The sequence below is a fragment of the Amphiprion ocellaris genome, chromosome 11 (assembly GCF_022539595.1).
Source record: "Amphiprion ocellaris isolate individual 3 ecotype Okinawa chromosome 11, ASM2253959v1, whole genome shotgun sequence".
In the NCBI taxonomy this organism is placed as follows: domain Eukaryota; kingdom Metazoa; phylum Chordata; class Actinopteri; family Pomacentridae; genus Amphiprion; species Amphiprion ocellaris.
In genome coordinates, this window is record NC_072776.1 from 32,912,981 (window position 1) to 32,926,576 (window position 13,596).

Below are 13,596 nucleotides of genomic sequence, written 5' to 3' on the forward strand. Positions count from 1 at the left end.
AGTAATTTTCAAGCAAATCTGAGGCAAACTTTTGACATTTCGCAAAAGAAGCTGCTTTGGAGCGAATAAACAGGTTGTCTTCAGAAAAGTTATAATTATTGTTTCAAACCAACAAACAGCATTTTTATCCCCAATTACATGCTTCATGCTCTTTTTAATAAAGGTCAAAAACCACCCAAAGTGAATATAGAAACAGTTTTTTTTGCTAATTCTATTCAAATTTCCATTAACTTTTTCTAATTTTAAGATCATAAGGGAATTTTGTTTGCAATTATTGGCTGAATTATACCAAAAGTTGTTTTCCTGTCCACCTTTCAAGCTCCAATCTTCAGTTTTAGCTCCATTTTTGGTTCATCTCAGAAAAGGAAAATATTTGACTTTTCAGCTGCTAAATGTTGAACTATGTTAACCACAGTGTCTCTATAACTGTGTCTGTTTGTCATTTGGTGCATTATTTATTAGTCTTTTATAATTTTAGGCTGATATGACCTTGTAATGTTTGCAATAATTTGCTTAATTACATCTGAAACAGTTTTCCTGTCCACCTTTCAAGCTCCAATCTTTAGTTTTAGCTCCATTTTTGGTCTCCACCAGCTCAGAAAACTAAAATATTTGACTCTTCAGCTGCTAAATGCTGAACTATGTTAACCACAGTGTCTCTATAACTGTGTCTGTTTGTCATTTTTCAGTTTTTGCAGAAAACAGCCGCCTGCTGTGGCTGAGAACAAAACTATGAGAACAGCAAGCGTTAAGTAAAACAATAAAGCTGCAGTTAAACAGTAAGTAACAAGACTTATGAGAAAAGACATGGGAAAGTGTTTGAGAACTGTCTTTAATCAGGAAAATTGTAATTAATCTTTCAGGTCAGCTGGTTTGTAACTAGTTTTATGCTGTTTGGAGACGAAAGAAGCTCAGATTTTATGCTTTTGAAGTGAAGAAAAACACCAAAAACGAGTGTAGAAATATAGTTCTTTTGTTTTTTGTTTTTTTTTGCAAAATTGGTGAATTATTTTCAAATTTGCATTAACTTGTTCTAACTTTAAGTTGCTATGTTCATCTTGTTTGCAATAATTTGCTTAATTATACTCAAAGTTGTTTTCCTGTTCACCTTTTAAGCACCAAAGTTTTGTTTTAGCTCCGTTTTTGGTCTCCACCAGCTCCTGAAACTAAAGTATTTGACTTCTCAGCTGCTAACTGTATTAACCACAGTGTCTCTATAACTGTGTCTGTTTGTCATTTAGTGATTTATTTATTTGAGAGTTAAGTAAAACAATAAAGGTGCAGCTTAAATTCACTCTAAAAGCTCACTAAACTGATATTTGACAGCAAAACATCCATTACAGGTGGTTTACGTTACCAGAAATGGCTAAATAAGTCAATTTTATCAGTTATTTAATGAGTGTGTACAAATTATTTAGTTTATTTTTAGGGTCAAACTTTGCTTTTATTGATAAAACTGAAATATAATCTACCTGATTGAGTTTTTGTAGAAAGTTTGCATGAAATGCAATCTAGAGAAACATACTGCACAATTCACCAAAGTGCAGGAAATGCTTAAAATGTCCTGCTGGAAGATGCAATAAATTGCTGATAATGTGCAAATTATTTGGAAAAAATTACTTCTTTATGACAGAAATGGCACAAAAGTTCCATTTATTCATCAATGTAGCTAAATTTTGCATTTTCTTCACAATAAATACATGCATTTCTACCATTTCCACCAGAAAAATCACAAAGTGGTGCATAAAAATTCATGAAAGTGCAGAAAAATTCTTTAAATTTCCTGCACTAACTTCAAAAAAAAAACCTTCTTTACGTTAGAAATGTGACTAATATTCATTATGACCACATTTTGCATTTTCTCAATAATAAATAAACACATTTCCACCATTTTCCATCAGAAAAGTTAAAATTGGTGCATAATTGGTGCAGGAAACGTTTAAGTGTGCAAAATCTACATCCTGACCTGCTTCTATTCTGAAAAATAATATTTAAAAAGCCTTCTTTATAATCCTCACATCCACAATCATGTTTTCTCCATGTATTTTCAAAATAACAGACTCTTTTTATGGGTTTTTCTAGTTAAAACAGACTTTAACTTGTAGAATCTACTCTTTTCTTGAAATTAAAAGCCAAACTAAGAACCTTTAACCTCCAGTTTTTACTGTATGTAACCCCAAACACACACACAGACACACACACGACTTTTAACCTTCTCACACACACACACTCGTGCATTCACACCCACCAAAGGATGCCAGGCGTTTGTGTAATTTCCTGTTTAGGGTTTCGCTCGGTGTCGAGGAGGAAACTTTAGCCCCCAAAACAGGACTGGAAATCTGATTAGTCGCTGCCGCTTTCATCTTCCATAAATCTGCCATCTGGCACCAACAGCGTCAATAAAGACTCCGGGCTTCATGTGACTCTCGGACCGAACAGATGGAGGCGAAAAGCAGGACGAGAGGTTTCAGTTTTTCTCTCAACTGATGTCGAAACGTTACAGCTGAGAAAACTGCAGCGTCTAATACTGACTTGTGTTTCCCACACACATGTAGAGAGTGTGTGTGTGTGCGCGTGTGTGTGTGTGTGTGTGTTCTCTAATCCCTCCACTAACAAACTAGTGTGTTTTTGCGTCATTTGTCGCTTTAAAACTGCCTTCTTTAATGTGTATTTCACTTCTCATTGAGCACAAATGTCTACAAATGTCCTCACAAAGATGGTTAAATGAGAGAGAAAAATGGCTGAAACTGAGGTTACAGCAGCTTCAGGTCAAATTATGTTGAAAACTTCAGTCGTGGGAACAATCAGGTTAAGGTTCGAGGTGTTTTTGTGTCTTTTTTTGTGTTATTAATTATGTGTGAGTGTCCTTTTATTTCTATACTTCTGAAGACCATAAAGGAAGCTACCGACTTTTTTGAACTACATTTTTTAAGGTTAGAATTAAGAAAAAGGTTAGAATAAAGATTAAAACTGATTTAAAGGTGAGTTGAAAATCAGATTTTTTTTTAAAAGTGATTAGAATTGCTGGCTGTCCTCATAAGTATAGTGACAAAGACGCCTTTGGATGGTTTTGTCTGCATTTTTTTCTCTTTCGTTGTGTTTTTAATTGTGTATTAGTATCCAGACATGTGTGTCCTTTTATTTCTATACTTATTAAAACCAAACACACTTAAAAAAACACAGACAAGTGAAAAAATACTTGTTAAGCTACATTTTTAAGGCTTTTTAGCTGAATAAGGTTTGAATTGATCATTTATAATCAGTGGTTGTCCTCATAAGTATAGAAACAAAGGTGACTTTTGGTGGTTTTGTGCCTTTTATGCCTTAAAAATGTGTGTTTTTCTGTTTCTATAATCAAGAACCAAATGGCCACACAAAGATATAGTCTTTAATTACACATAAGGTCAGTTTCAGACTAGATATTAGTGTTTTAAGGAGTTTTGATTCAGGATTCCTGCAGTTTAAAGGTAATTAAGAGTTTAGTTCCAGTCAAATGTCCTCACAAGTCTAGCAAGACTGATGCGTTTGAGTATTTTTGTATGTAGTTTTTCTGGTTGGACGCAGGAAAAATGTTGTTTCTAACATTTAGACCATGAAACACTTATTTATTATTCACTGTGGCAGAATTTTGCATTTCCTTTACCATAAATAAACATATTTCTGCCATTTTCTAACTTGAAATAAATTAGAAAACAAACTTTTCTACCAACAAATACAAAAAAAATCCCCAAAATCTACAGGTTAAAGTCTGCTATGACAAAACTCAACAAAAATCCACAAGAAAAGAGTCTCTTATTTTGAAACACAAAGAGAAAATATGTTTGTATATGTAAAGATTAGGGGAAAAAAAATCACTTTTTTTCAGAAATAGAAGATTTTTCTCAGAATAAAAGCAGGTCAGGATGTAAACTGTGGTGTGTTTTTCTGTTTCTACACTCAAGAACCAACTGTCCTCACAAAGATAGAATATTTTCTTACACTTATGGTCAGTTTTAGACTCAAAATTAGAGTTTTAAGTAGTTTTGCTCCAAGGTTTCTGCAGTTTAAAAGTAATTGAGGGTTTAGTTACAGTTTAATGTCCTCACAAGTGTAGCAAGACTGATGCTTTTGAGTATTTTTGTACGTAGTTTTCTGGTTGGATGCAAGAAAACTGTTGTTTTTAACATCTAAAACATGAAAGACTAATTTTTTTTACTCAATGTGCATGGATTTTTCTTTTTTGTTTACCATAATTAAAGACATTTGCACCATTTCCCACCATAAATTAAATGAAAAAAGTCACAAATTGGTGTATAAGAATTCAGTAGAGGGTAAAAGCTCAAAACGTGCAAAACTTTAACCCTGACGTGCTTTTATTCTGAAAATTTATTGTCCAAATCCTTCTGTATCACAGGAAAAATGAAATTTTTTCAATCTTTACATCTACATCATGTTTTCTCCTTGTATTTTCAAAATAAGAGACTCATTTCTTGGGCTTTTGGAGTTAAAACAGGGTTCAACTTGTAGATTTTGGTTATTTTTTGCATTTGTTGGTAGAAAAGTGCATCTTTCTACAGTTCTGAGGTCCGAAGTAGCAGGAAGTTGTCATGTTAGAATTAAATTTTGTGTTTGTGGCTTTAAGGCTCGATTCAGATCAGACTTTTGGTTGAAACGCCGAGTTCTGGATGCATGTTAGAGAGTTTTTAATCCATTATTATCGTATTTTAAAGTGAGTGTTTCTCTGTGAGGAACCAAACGACTGATATGTGGAGTTTTAAGGACGGTGGTTCCATGGAGGAGGCCAGGTTTCCAGAACCAGCCTCCCTGAAGACTGACACTCTCCAGCCACAGCTCTGCAAAGCCCTGCGGTGGATTCTCCAGCCAGGAAGAAAATCCCATTTAATTTTACAAGATCATCTGGCCTCTAAAACTCCGAAGAGCCACAAGACCTACGAAACAGGAAGTCAGATCGTAGTTTCATCTAGTTTTACATCGAATCTGTGTCGAATAAAGCCGACGGTTTGGTTTTGCAGATTGAATATTTCTGTTGTTAAAACCTAAAAAGCTAAAGTTTTATGTTCCTCAGCTTTAAAATCTGCCTTTAAGACGCTGCACGACTCTAATAAAATGCAAACTTTCAAAATAAATCTCAAAATATTATTATTATTATTATTATTATTATTATTATTATTATTATTATTATTATTATTATTATTATTATTATTATTATTATAATATATACAGGAATTCCAACAGCATTTGTGCAAATACAGTTGAAGATTTTGAGTATTTAGAAAATTTTTGTATGCAAAATAAACTTTACAGCGACAATAATTTACATCACAGAAATTATTACAAAACTGTAAATTTTGCTTTCTTTAATGTAGTGAAAAAAATTAAAAATGTATTTCTATATTTTCTCTTTTTTTGTCATGTACTGACATTTTTGAGCCATTTCTGGGTCTTTTTTGTCATTTTGCACAAGTTTAAAGACAGTTTTGTCAAAAAATGTTTCACATTGGACAGGATTTTGTCACAGTTGACAATGTTTGAGTCATTTTTCTGCAGGTCTGAAGACATTTCAGTCAATGTTTGAGGGAATTTCAACAACGTTTTGCATCAATTTGCCCTTTTTTAAAATCATTTTTGGAAATCTAAAAGATATTTCGGTAAATTGTTGAGTCATATTGCACACATTTTTCCATAGTAGACATTTTTCCATCATGCTGGATGATGACAGACAATTTCTGAGTCATTTCTGGCTCATTTCTGTCATTTTTAAAGACATTTTGGTCATTTTTGGGTCATTTTCAAGACACGGTAGTTTTGAGCACATTTTTCCAAGTTTAGTACAAGTTTAAAGACATTTTGGACTTTTTGGAGACACATTGCACAGGTTTCTCCATATTAGACACATTTTTTGTAACATTTTGTGACATTTTTTTAACAGATTTCAAGGCATTCTTGGTTGATGTTTGCATCATTTTCAAAATATTTTGTGTCATTTGGGCAAGTTTAAAGACATTTTGGGCATCTTTTCACTCATACTGCAAAAAAATTATATATTGGATAATTTTTTGTTGCATTTGAGGTTATTTTTAAGACATTTTGCATAATATTGGGAGAGTTTAAAGACATTTTTGAGTCATATTGCACACGTTTTCCTCTTGTCATGCCTCTTTTTGACTGGTTTCAAAGCATTTTGATCAATTTTTGCATCATTTTCATGACATGGTGCATAATTTTGTGCAAATCTGGAGTAATTCTGAGCAAGTTAACAGACTTTTGGACAATCTGTTTTATCATATAGTTACAGTTTTGTTTATATATCTTGCATTAACACTGAAATTCTATTCATTTGCGTCTAATTTAATATTTCTCGGAATCAAAAAATGTTTAGAACCACATATCAGCATGTCATTTTATTATAATGATGTTCACCAAATGCTCTGTTTACTCCAGTTTGAGCGAAGTTTGCTGGAAAATAATGTTTTTAGACGTTTTCAGTAGGAAAATGTGCAGACTAAACTGTGTTTGTATGGGGTTTTGCAACAATAACAACTTTTTTTTAATGCTAAATCTGCCTGTTTTACACCTGTTTTGGTTTAAATGCTGCTTCTGAGGATGAATCTCAAAAATCAGCACAGAAAACTCAAACAGAAGCATCAGAGCAGAAGCTCTTCCTGGTGAAACTCTAGTTCAGATGCAGAATCTGGTTCATTTGAATCTTTATCACGTGTAGATGCAGATAAGAGCAACTTCTAAAACCTTCTCCAGGTCCAGCACATGTCACAAACACATTTTCTTTCCATTTTAACTCTGTTTTCCATCATTAGACGTGAACGTTGAGCGTTATCCTATTTGCAGGCAGCCTCTGGCTCAGCAGGATGATGAATACATTTCAATCTCCTCCTCTGGATCCAGCTGCAGGCTGTCGGCCACAACGTCGTCTTATTGCATATCCAGAGATCCATCACACACGGGCCTTTTCCTGCCTGCAGCCTTTTAATCAACTCTAGCTGCAAAGTAAAGCAACGCTGCAGTATCTGTGTTTAGTCCTGATCTGCTGCAGGATGAGAAGTGGCTCAGAATGTTTAGGAGAAGCATCCAGGAAGACGGATCTCCAGGTCCAACCCTTCAGACATGCAGCTGTACAGATGTACGTTTATTAAAAGGCTTTCTGAAGCTGTTCTCAGGGTTTCTTCTGTGTCTGAATTAATGCAGTTACTCAGAGTTTTCACTTCAACTCTCACTGTAGAAGCAGCTAAAGCAGCGTTCGGACCATCAGGGGACGTTAACAGCAAAAGGATGAAATCATTTCTGATTTAGTGGCGGTTAAACTGTGGGATATATTTGGACAGGAGGAGAATGGAAAGGGACATAAATTCAGACAATCACACTGGTTTCTGCTGCTTTGTTCAGGAAGGAAGTTCCAGTACAGACGACTGAGTCGTTTCCGGCAGGTTTAAAGGGACTTTGTTCAGTTTTTGGGCAGATTTTGTCATTTAGGGGCAAATTTTGTGTCATTTTGGGAAAGTTTCAAGACATTTTGGTCTCTTTCTGGGTCATTTCCAATATATTTTGGTCAGTTTTTGCATTATTTTGTGCAAATTAAGACATTGCACCATTTTTGACATCATTTTCAACATGTTTTGAATCATTCTGAGTCCATTTTGTGTCATTTTTGCCTAGTTTCAAGATATTTTTTATCACTTTTGGGTCATTTTCAAGATGTTTTGGTCAATTTTTTTGCCTCATTTTCAGCAAATTTTGTGACACATTGGACAAGTTCAGACATTTTGGACAATTTTAGGGTCATTTTCATGATATTTTGTATCATTTTGGGTAAATGTGGAATTTTGGGCAAATTTCAAGACATTTTGGTCTCTTTTTGGGTGATTTTCAAGATATTTTGGTCATTTTTTTTGCATCATTTTGGGCAAATAAAAACATTGCACCAGTTTTGGCATCATTTTAAACATGTTTTGTATTATTTTGGTTGATTGTTTTGTCATTTTGGGCAAATTAAAAGACATTCTGGTCACTTTTATATCATTTTCAAGACTTTTTATATCATCTTGGGCATATTTTGTGTCATTTTGGGCAAGTTGAGACACATTGGATAATTTTAGGGTCATTTTGCAGAAAATGTTTTATATTCACCAAGTTTTTGGTAATGCGGACACTTTCTGGTCAAGTTTCAAGACACTTTGAGTCATTTTTGGCAAGTTTAAAGACACTTTGGACAATTTTGGAGTTAGATTGCACTTTACTTTTCCTTACTGGTCACATTTTTTTAAATTTTGAACAACTTTGAGTCATTTTTGGCAGGTTTGAAGGCATTTTAGGTCCTTTTTTACCTCATTTTCACGATATTTAAAGACATTTTGAGTGATTTTGGGTACCTGTATCGCTTGTTGTCCACTGGAACGATGTCCATGGCGATGTAATACTGCTGATGAGGGTCCAGACCAGCGATCTTCACCCGCATGGCAGGAAACATCCTCCTGAAGGGGGAAAAAACAACGTTATTGTTATTATTGATCCATCTGGTGAAAGTGTTTCTGTCCAGACATTTTTACAGTAACACTCAGCATTTATATCGTCCAATAATACGACTCAATGAATCAGGTCCAAATTCACATTTAATCCAAACTCTGTATTATTTTCCCTTTAAGCAGGCATTAGTTAAAAGTAAAGGAAAAAGGTTGATCATAGAAGGAAAAATAAACATTTCTCCAATTCAATGACTGCAAAGAAGAGAAATAAAGTAGAAAAACCAAACAGTTCTATTCTCTACGTGTCAAAAAGAGTGAATTTTTTAACATAAAGGTGCTACATTCTAAAAGAAACACAGAATATTACAAATGTGATCATCGTCAGCATCAAAACAATGCAGCTACATGCACATCTGTCACTCCAGATGTTTATTATGCTCTTTAGTTTTGTGCTCTGAACATGTTGGTTTTGGAAAATGACACAACAGAGCAATAAGTAATCAGAACTAGTGGATTAATGAATCACGACACTGCAGGACATATAATCACTCTTTAAAACTTCATTTATGCTGATTTTTTTCCTACTCAAGCAGAAATCTTCATGCTGAGTCCGTTTTCTGTCTTTATTATGTATTTAAAGGCTCCTATTAATTTTAAAAACACGTATTTAAACCATTATAGATATTTGTTTTCCTGTCACTGCTTGTTTTTTAGGATTCATTTCAACAATTCCTGCTTTATTTTCTTTGCAAACTGTTTCACATTAACAAGTTCTGGTCTCTACTTCATCTGAAACTCGTCCAATCACGACAGTTTTCACCTAATTTAGTTTAAAAGTTTCCTCTCAGAGCGTTTACTGACTTTAATTAAGACGATCTGCAGCCTCTGGTCACAATCCAGCAGTTTAAGGACGAATTTATCTGCAGATTTAATTGATAAAATAAAAAAAAAAGCCGCTTTTATCTCAAATGTTTCTTGAACTTCAGCATTTTTATGCATTTTCTCTCACTCTGCAGTTTTTATGTATAATTTGGGGCAAGTTTAGAGACATTTTGGCCACTTTTTGGGTCAAATTACCAAAAAAATTATATTATTATATATTATATTATATATATACATTTTTGTGATGATGAACATGTTGTCTGGGCACATTTTGTGTAATTCTGGACAAATTTAAAGACATTTTGGACAATCTTTTTATGATCTAGTGCCAGTTTTGTCGCATTTTAATACAGATAAGTTCACGCATCTTACATTTGCACTTAAACAACAAATGATGTTCGTTATATATTTGAAGTTTTTGTCACAGTTTCTGTGCCGTTTTTGTCAGTTACAGGATATTTTGGTCAGTTTTTGGGTCTTTTTTAAGACACTTTGAGACATTTTGGGTAAGTTTAAAGACATGTTGGACAATCGTTTTATGATCTAGTAACAGTTTTGCAGCATTTCAATAAAGACACGTTTATATATCTTACATTTGCACTTAAACAACAAGCAATACTCATTAATATTCATGATATATTTCAAGTTTTTGTCACAGTGGACAGTTTTTAAGCCATTTAAGCTAAGATATTTTGGTCAATTTGTGGTTTTCAAGACAATTTTGGGCAAGTTTAGAGACATTTTTGAGTCATATTGCACAATTTGTTGCATACTGGACACTTTTATTACTGCTGCGCTATTTTTGGCTGGTTTTTATCACTTATTTAAATTATTTCTTGCATTCATGAAAAACTATTTTCCATCCACACTCTTTGTGCAGCTCATTTCCTTTATTTGAGTGGAGAGAAAGCAAACAGAATCATCCAACCTGATTCTGTGACCTCTGACCTTTTGGCTTTTAGGGGTTTTTTCTGCAGCTGCAAAACTGAAAAAGGAGCTAAAAGTGGAAATGTTTATATTTAATTAAATAGAAATGATTTTCACAAGCAGCTCTTCATATTTTAGCTGCAGCTTGTAAAGTCTGAGACTCAAACTGATGCAAACCGCCGTGAAAGTTACATTCTGAGAGGAGGTTGAAGCGGCTCCTCCATTAAAAACAGTCTGTAGATGGAGACGGACACGTTTCAACTTAATTCCTCGTTTTGAAGGTCGTAAATCCGCGTAATGAGAAAAGAGCGGCTGCTTTCTTGCTTCCCTCCTCTTCGGGATTTACGGGCTTATTATGAGCAGGCCGTGAAATACGCGCGGCGACGGACGTGTCCGTCTCCACTCGCTTCAGCACAAACTGATTGTTGCTCTATTTATGAGCCGATTACTAATTTAAAGCCAATTCATAAAAAGAAAAAACACAGCTGAGTGTAGTCTGCAAGGAGAGACGGGCGACGTTTTAGAGCTGGAGTCAGGAGAAGAGCTGAAAAACAGCTTTGGTCTCATTTTACGCACGAAAAAGAGAAAGAAATACCAGATTTAATAAGCTGGACTAAATATAGCCAATAGATCTACTATTTAAAAATTAAAAACAAATACAATTCATCTGTTAAAATAATAAAACACAGTTAAATTACAGTATCTTACTTATTTTCAGATCTGCAGGCAAAAGACGAGTTTTTCTGAAAAGAGGCTTGGAGAAATAAACCCTTCTTTAACTGAACAGATTGTTCATAAACTAGTGTTTTGAACCATTTTGCAAGAAAATAAATGTTCTCGTGTTAAAATCCCGTGGAGATATGGGATGTAAACTCTTTTTTAAAAAGATGCGTAAAATGCGTAAAAACGCAAAATGAAACTACAAAACTGATTTTCTCGCGATATTAATAACAAAATCCACAATAATGTGAACACAATTTCTCTGCTGTTACATTTGGGTCATAAAAATGTTAATGTTTCTAACAGCAGCTATAATTATTACACTTCTGACTCGGTAAATTTTGTCCAAATCTTTTTTTTAAATAACGTAACTAAAATCTTTAAAGATTCGACGCGATAATAAAAGTTCTCTAAAGAGGATCTATTTGCCGTAAAAGGTGGGATCAGTCACGCCGGCTGAAGCTGCTCAGAGTGGGGGGAGATGTCGGTGGGAATGTGCGGCGCTGCGGGGCTCAGGGAGCGGATCAGTCTGCGGGGAAAAGGTCCTTCCTCCAGGATCCGCAGGTCAACTCCTGTTCTCGCTCCGGGTTTGGACTTGTTGGCCCGAGAGAGCGAGAAAAGGCCGAACATGTTGAAGAGAGATTAATTAGAAGCAGCTCTCCTTTATTCTCCAGCGTCAGGAGGAACCTGCCGCGTCATGGAGGCCTGAACGCAGCGGAGCGGCCTGAATGTGCAACACATTAACACCCTCCAGACAGAACAGAGGTGCATTTGGAGCTGCACGTTTGATAAATCTGCACCTATATGGGACAAGTTGAGTCTGAGTTATCATAACTTTACCTGCTAGGAAGTTATTCTGGCAAAACTTAGCGGTTTGTTGTCACCAAATCAGGAACAGAAAACGTTTTGTGCGTAAAGGTACAAGTTCGCATTTTACGCACAGCCACGAGTCCGCCTCATTCTAAACTTTCGGGCTACTTCGAGTCTGTGTGCGTGTGTCCGGCCTACCTGCCCGCCTTGGTGATGATCATCTCAGTGCCGATGTCGTGGAAGCGCTTCCACAGGTCCGCGCACTGCAGCTCAACCTGGATCTCCTCCATGGAGGCCGGCGGGGACGGATCACAGGGCCCGGGGGCCAGGTCGGCAGGGGAGCCGAAGGAACACGACGTCCTCTCGGCGAGACCTTCTCCGTCCGAGCCGGGGCTCGCCTCTGAGTCTGAGGGGGAAATGAGGGAGATCATGAGAAGGCAGCGATCAAACAGTGGAATTAATGCCCTTTAGGCTTCTACGCAGGAAACTTGGCTCGCTGAGGGAAAAAAAGCACAGCGGTTCTGTCCAAATCACCTGCAGCCTGGAGAGCAGCTTGGCTCGCTGGCTCAGCTCGTCATGGAACTCTGGGCCGATGTCAGAACCAGGAGAAATGCTGCGTGACGCCTTTTGAAACGCGACGCAGAAAATATTAAAGCTGAAATTGGGGCCACACAATGAAGAGCTCCGACGGGAAACGTTCGGCAAATGAAATGTTCCCCTCAAGTGCTCCTCCTGGAGCCGCTTTTACAGACTGACCATCCGCAGCGCTGCAGCAGATAGAACGTTTCTTCCATCCTGACACTCTTCCAGACCTACACGAGAGATTTCCATCCAGTCTGAGGCTCAGACACCAAGCGGCCGCTTCACGTCTGAAACATTCCCTTTATTCTGAAGCAGGAGGCCTCAGGACCAGGAAGAAGCATCCAGAGGCACCATGACCTCCTCTGCTGCATTATTAAGCCTCACAAACCCCCGAAAAGGAAACAAACACCAAATCCAAGCCACTTTTGCACTTTAGATACGCTTCAGCTGAGAGAGGAATGCAGCATTTCTCTACAGAATGTGTGGTTCTGATTTAACTACAAACTGGAAGCTTTGGGCCTAAATCTCACTCTGCATTTTTTGCTGTTATTTGGCGCAAGTTAAAAGACATTTTGGATGATGCTTGAGCTGTTTTTTGGAAAGTTTGCTCAATTTTGGGGTTATTTCAAAACATTTTTGGTCTTTTGGGATCATTTTTGCATAATTCCACCAAATTTAAAGACATTTTTTGAACCATATTCCACGTTTTTTCACTTCAGTTGAAAGAAGAACACAGGATCACTCTGCTTCACTCAGAATCAACTATAAAACTGGAACCTTTTGGGGTTAAACACCAACAAAAATGCATCAGTTTTTAAAATCAGAGCTGCAGATTAAACCCTCATCGCCTGTTTTTGGATGTTTTTCCTCTAAAATCTGCTGCACTGATGAGGAAACGTAACTATTGTGACACAAAACTGGTGTAATTTTACTAATATAACACTTAAATCACACATTGAAGGATTCCTACTGCCTTTTTTAAAAAAACATGTGCAGCGTTTTGGTCACAGTCCAGAACTTTAGGGGCAAATTTATCTTCAGATTGATGAGATAAAATAAAAAATAAGTCACTTTTATCACAAATGTTTCTTGAGCTTCGTCATTTTTATCTATATTCTCCGATTCTCTGCATTTTTTGCTGTATTTTGGACGGTTTTTGGGCTATTTTTGGAAAGTTTGCTAAATTTTGGGGTCATTT

At 36.1% G+C, this 13,596-nt stretch overlaps 1 protein-coding gene across 2 annotated transcripts in view; it reads right to left on the bottom strand.

The window, feature by feature from the left end:
• tbx15 (T-box transcription factor 15) overlaps nucleotides 1–13,596 on the bottom strand; it is a 55,229-nt gene that overhangs the window by 33,378 nt on the left and 8,255 nt on the right. Inside the window, exons 1-3 of one of the 2 annotated variants that reach the window (XM_023288839.3) lie at nucleotides 12,351–12,374; nucleotides 12,015–12,222; nucleotides 8,385–8,486 (exon numbers count right to left, since the gene is read on the bottom strand). In XM_023288839.3, the coding sequence (XP_023144607.1) occupies nucleotides 8,385–8,486; nucleotides 12,015–12,106 (194 nt within the window). In that variant the 5' untranslated portion in view covers nucleotides 12,107–12,222; nucleotides 12,351–12,374. Of the gene's footprint in view, nucleotides 1–8,384; nucleotides 8,487–12,014; nucleotides 12,223–12,350; nucleotides 12,375–13,596 lie in introns of those variants that run through there. The other variant, XM_023288838.3, reaches the window with a different exon arrangement.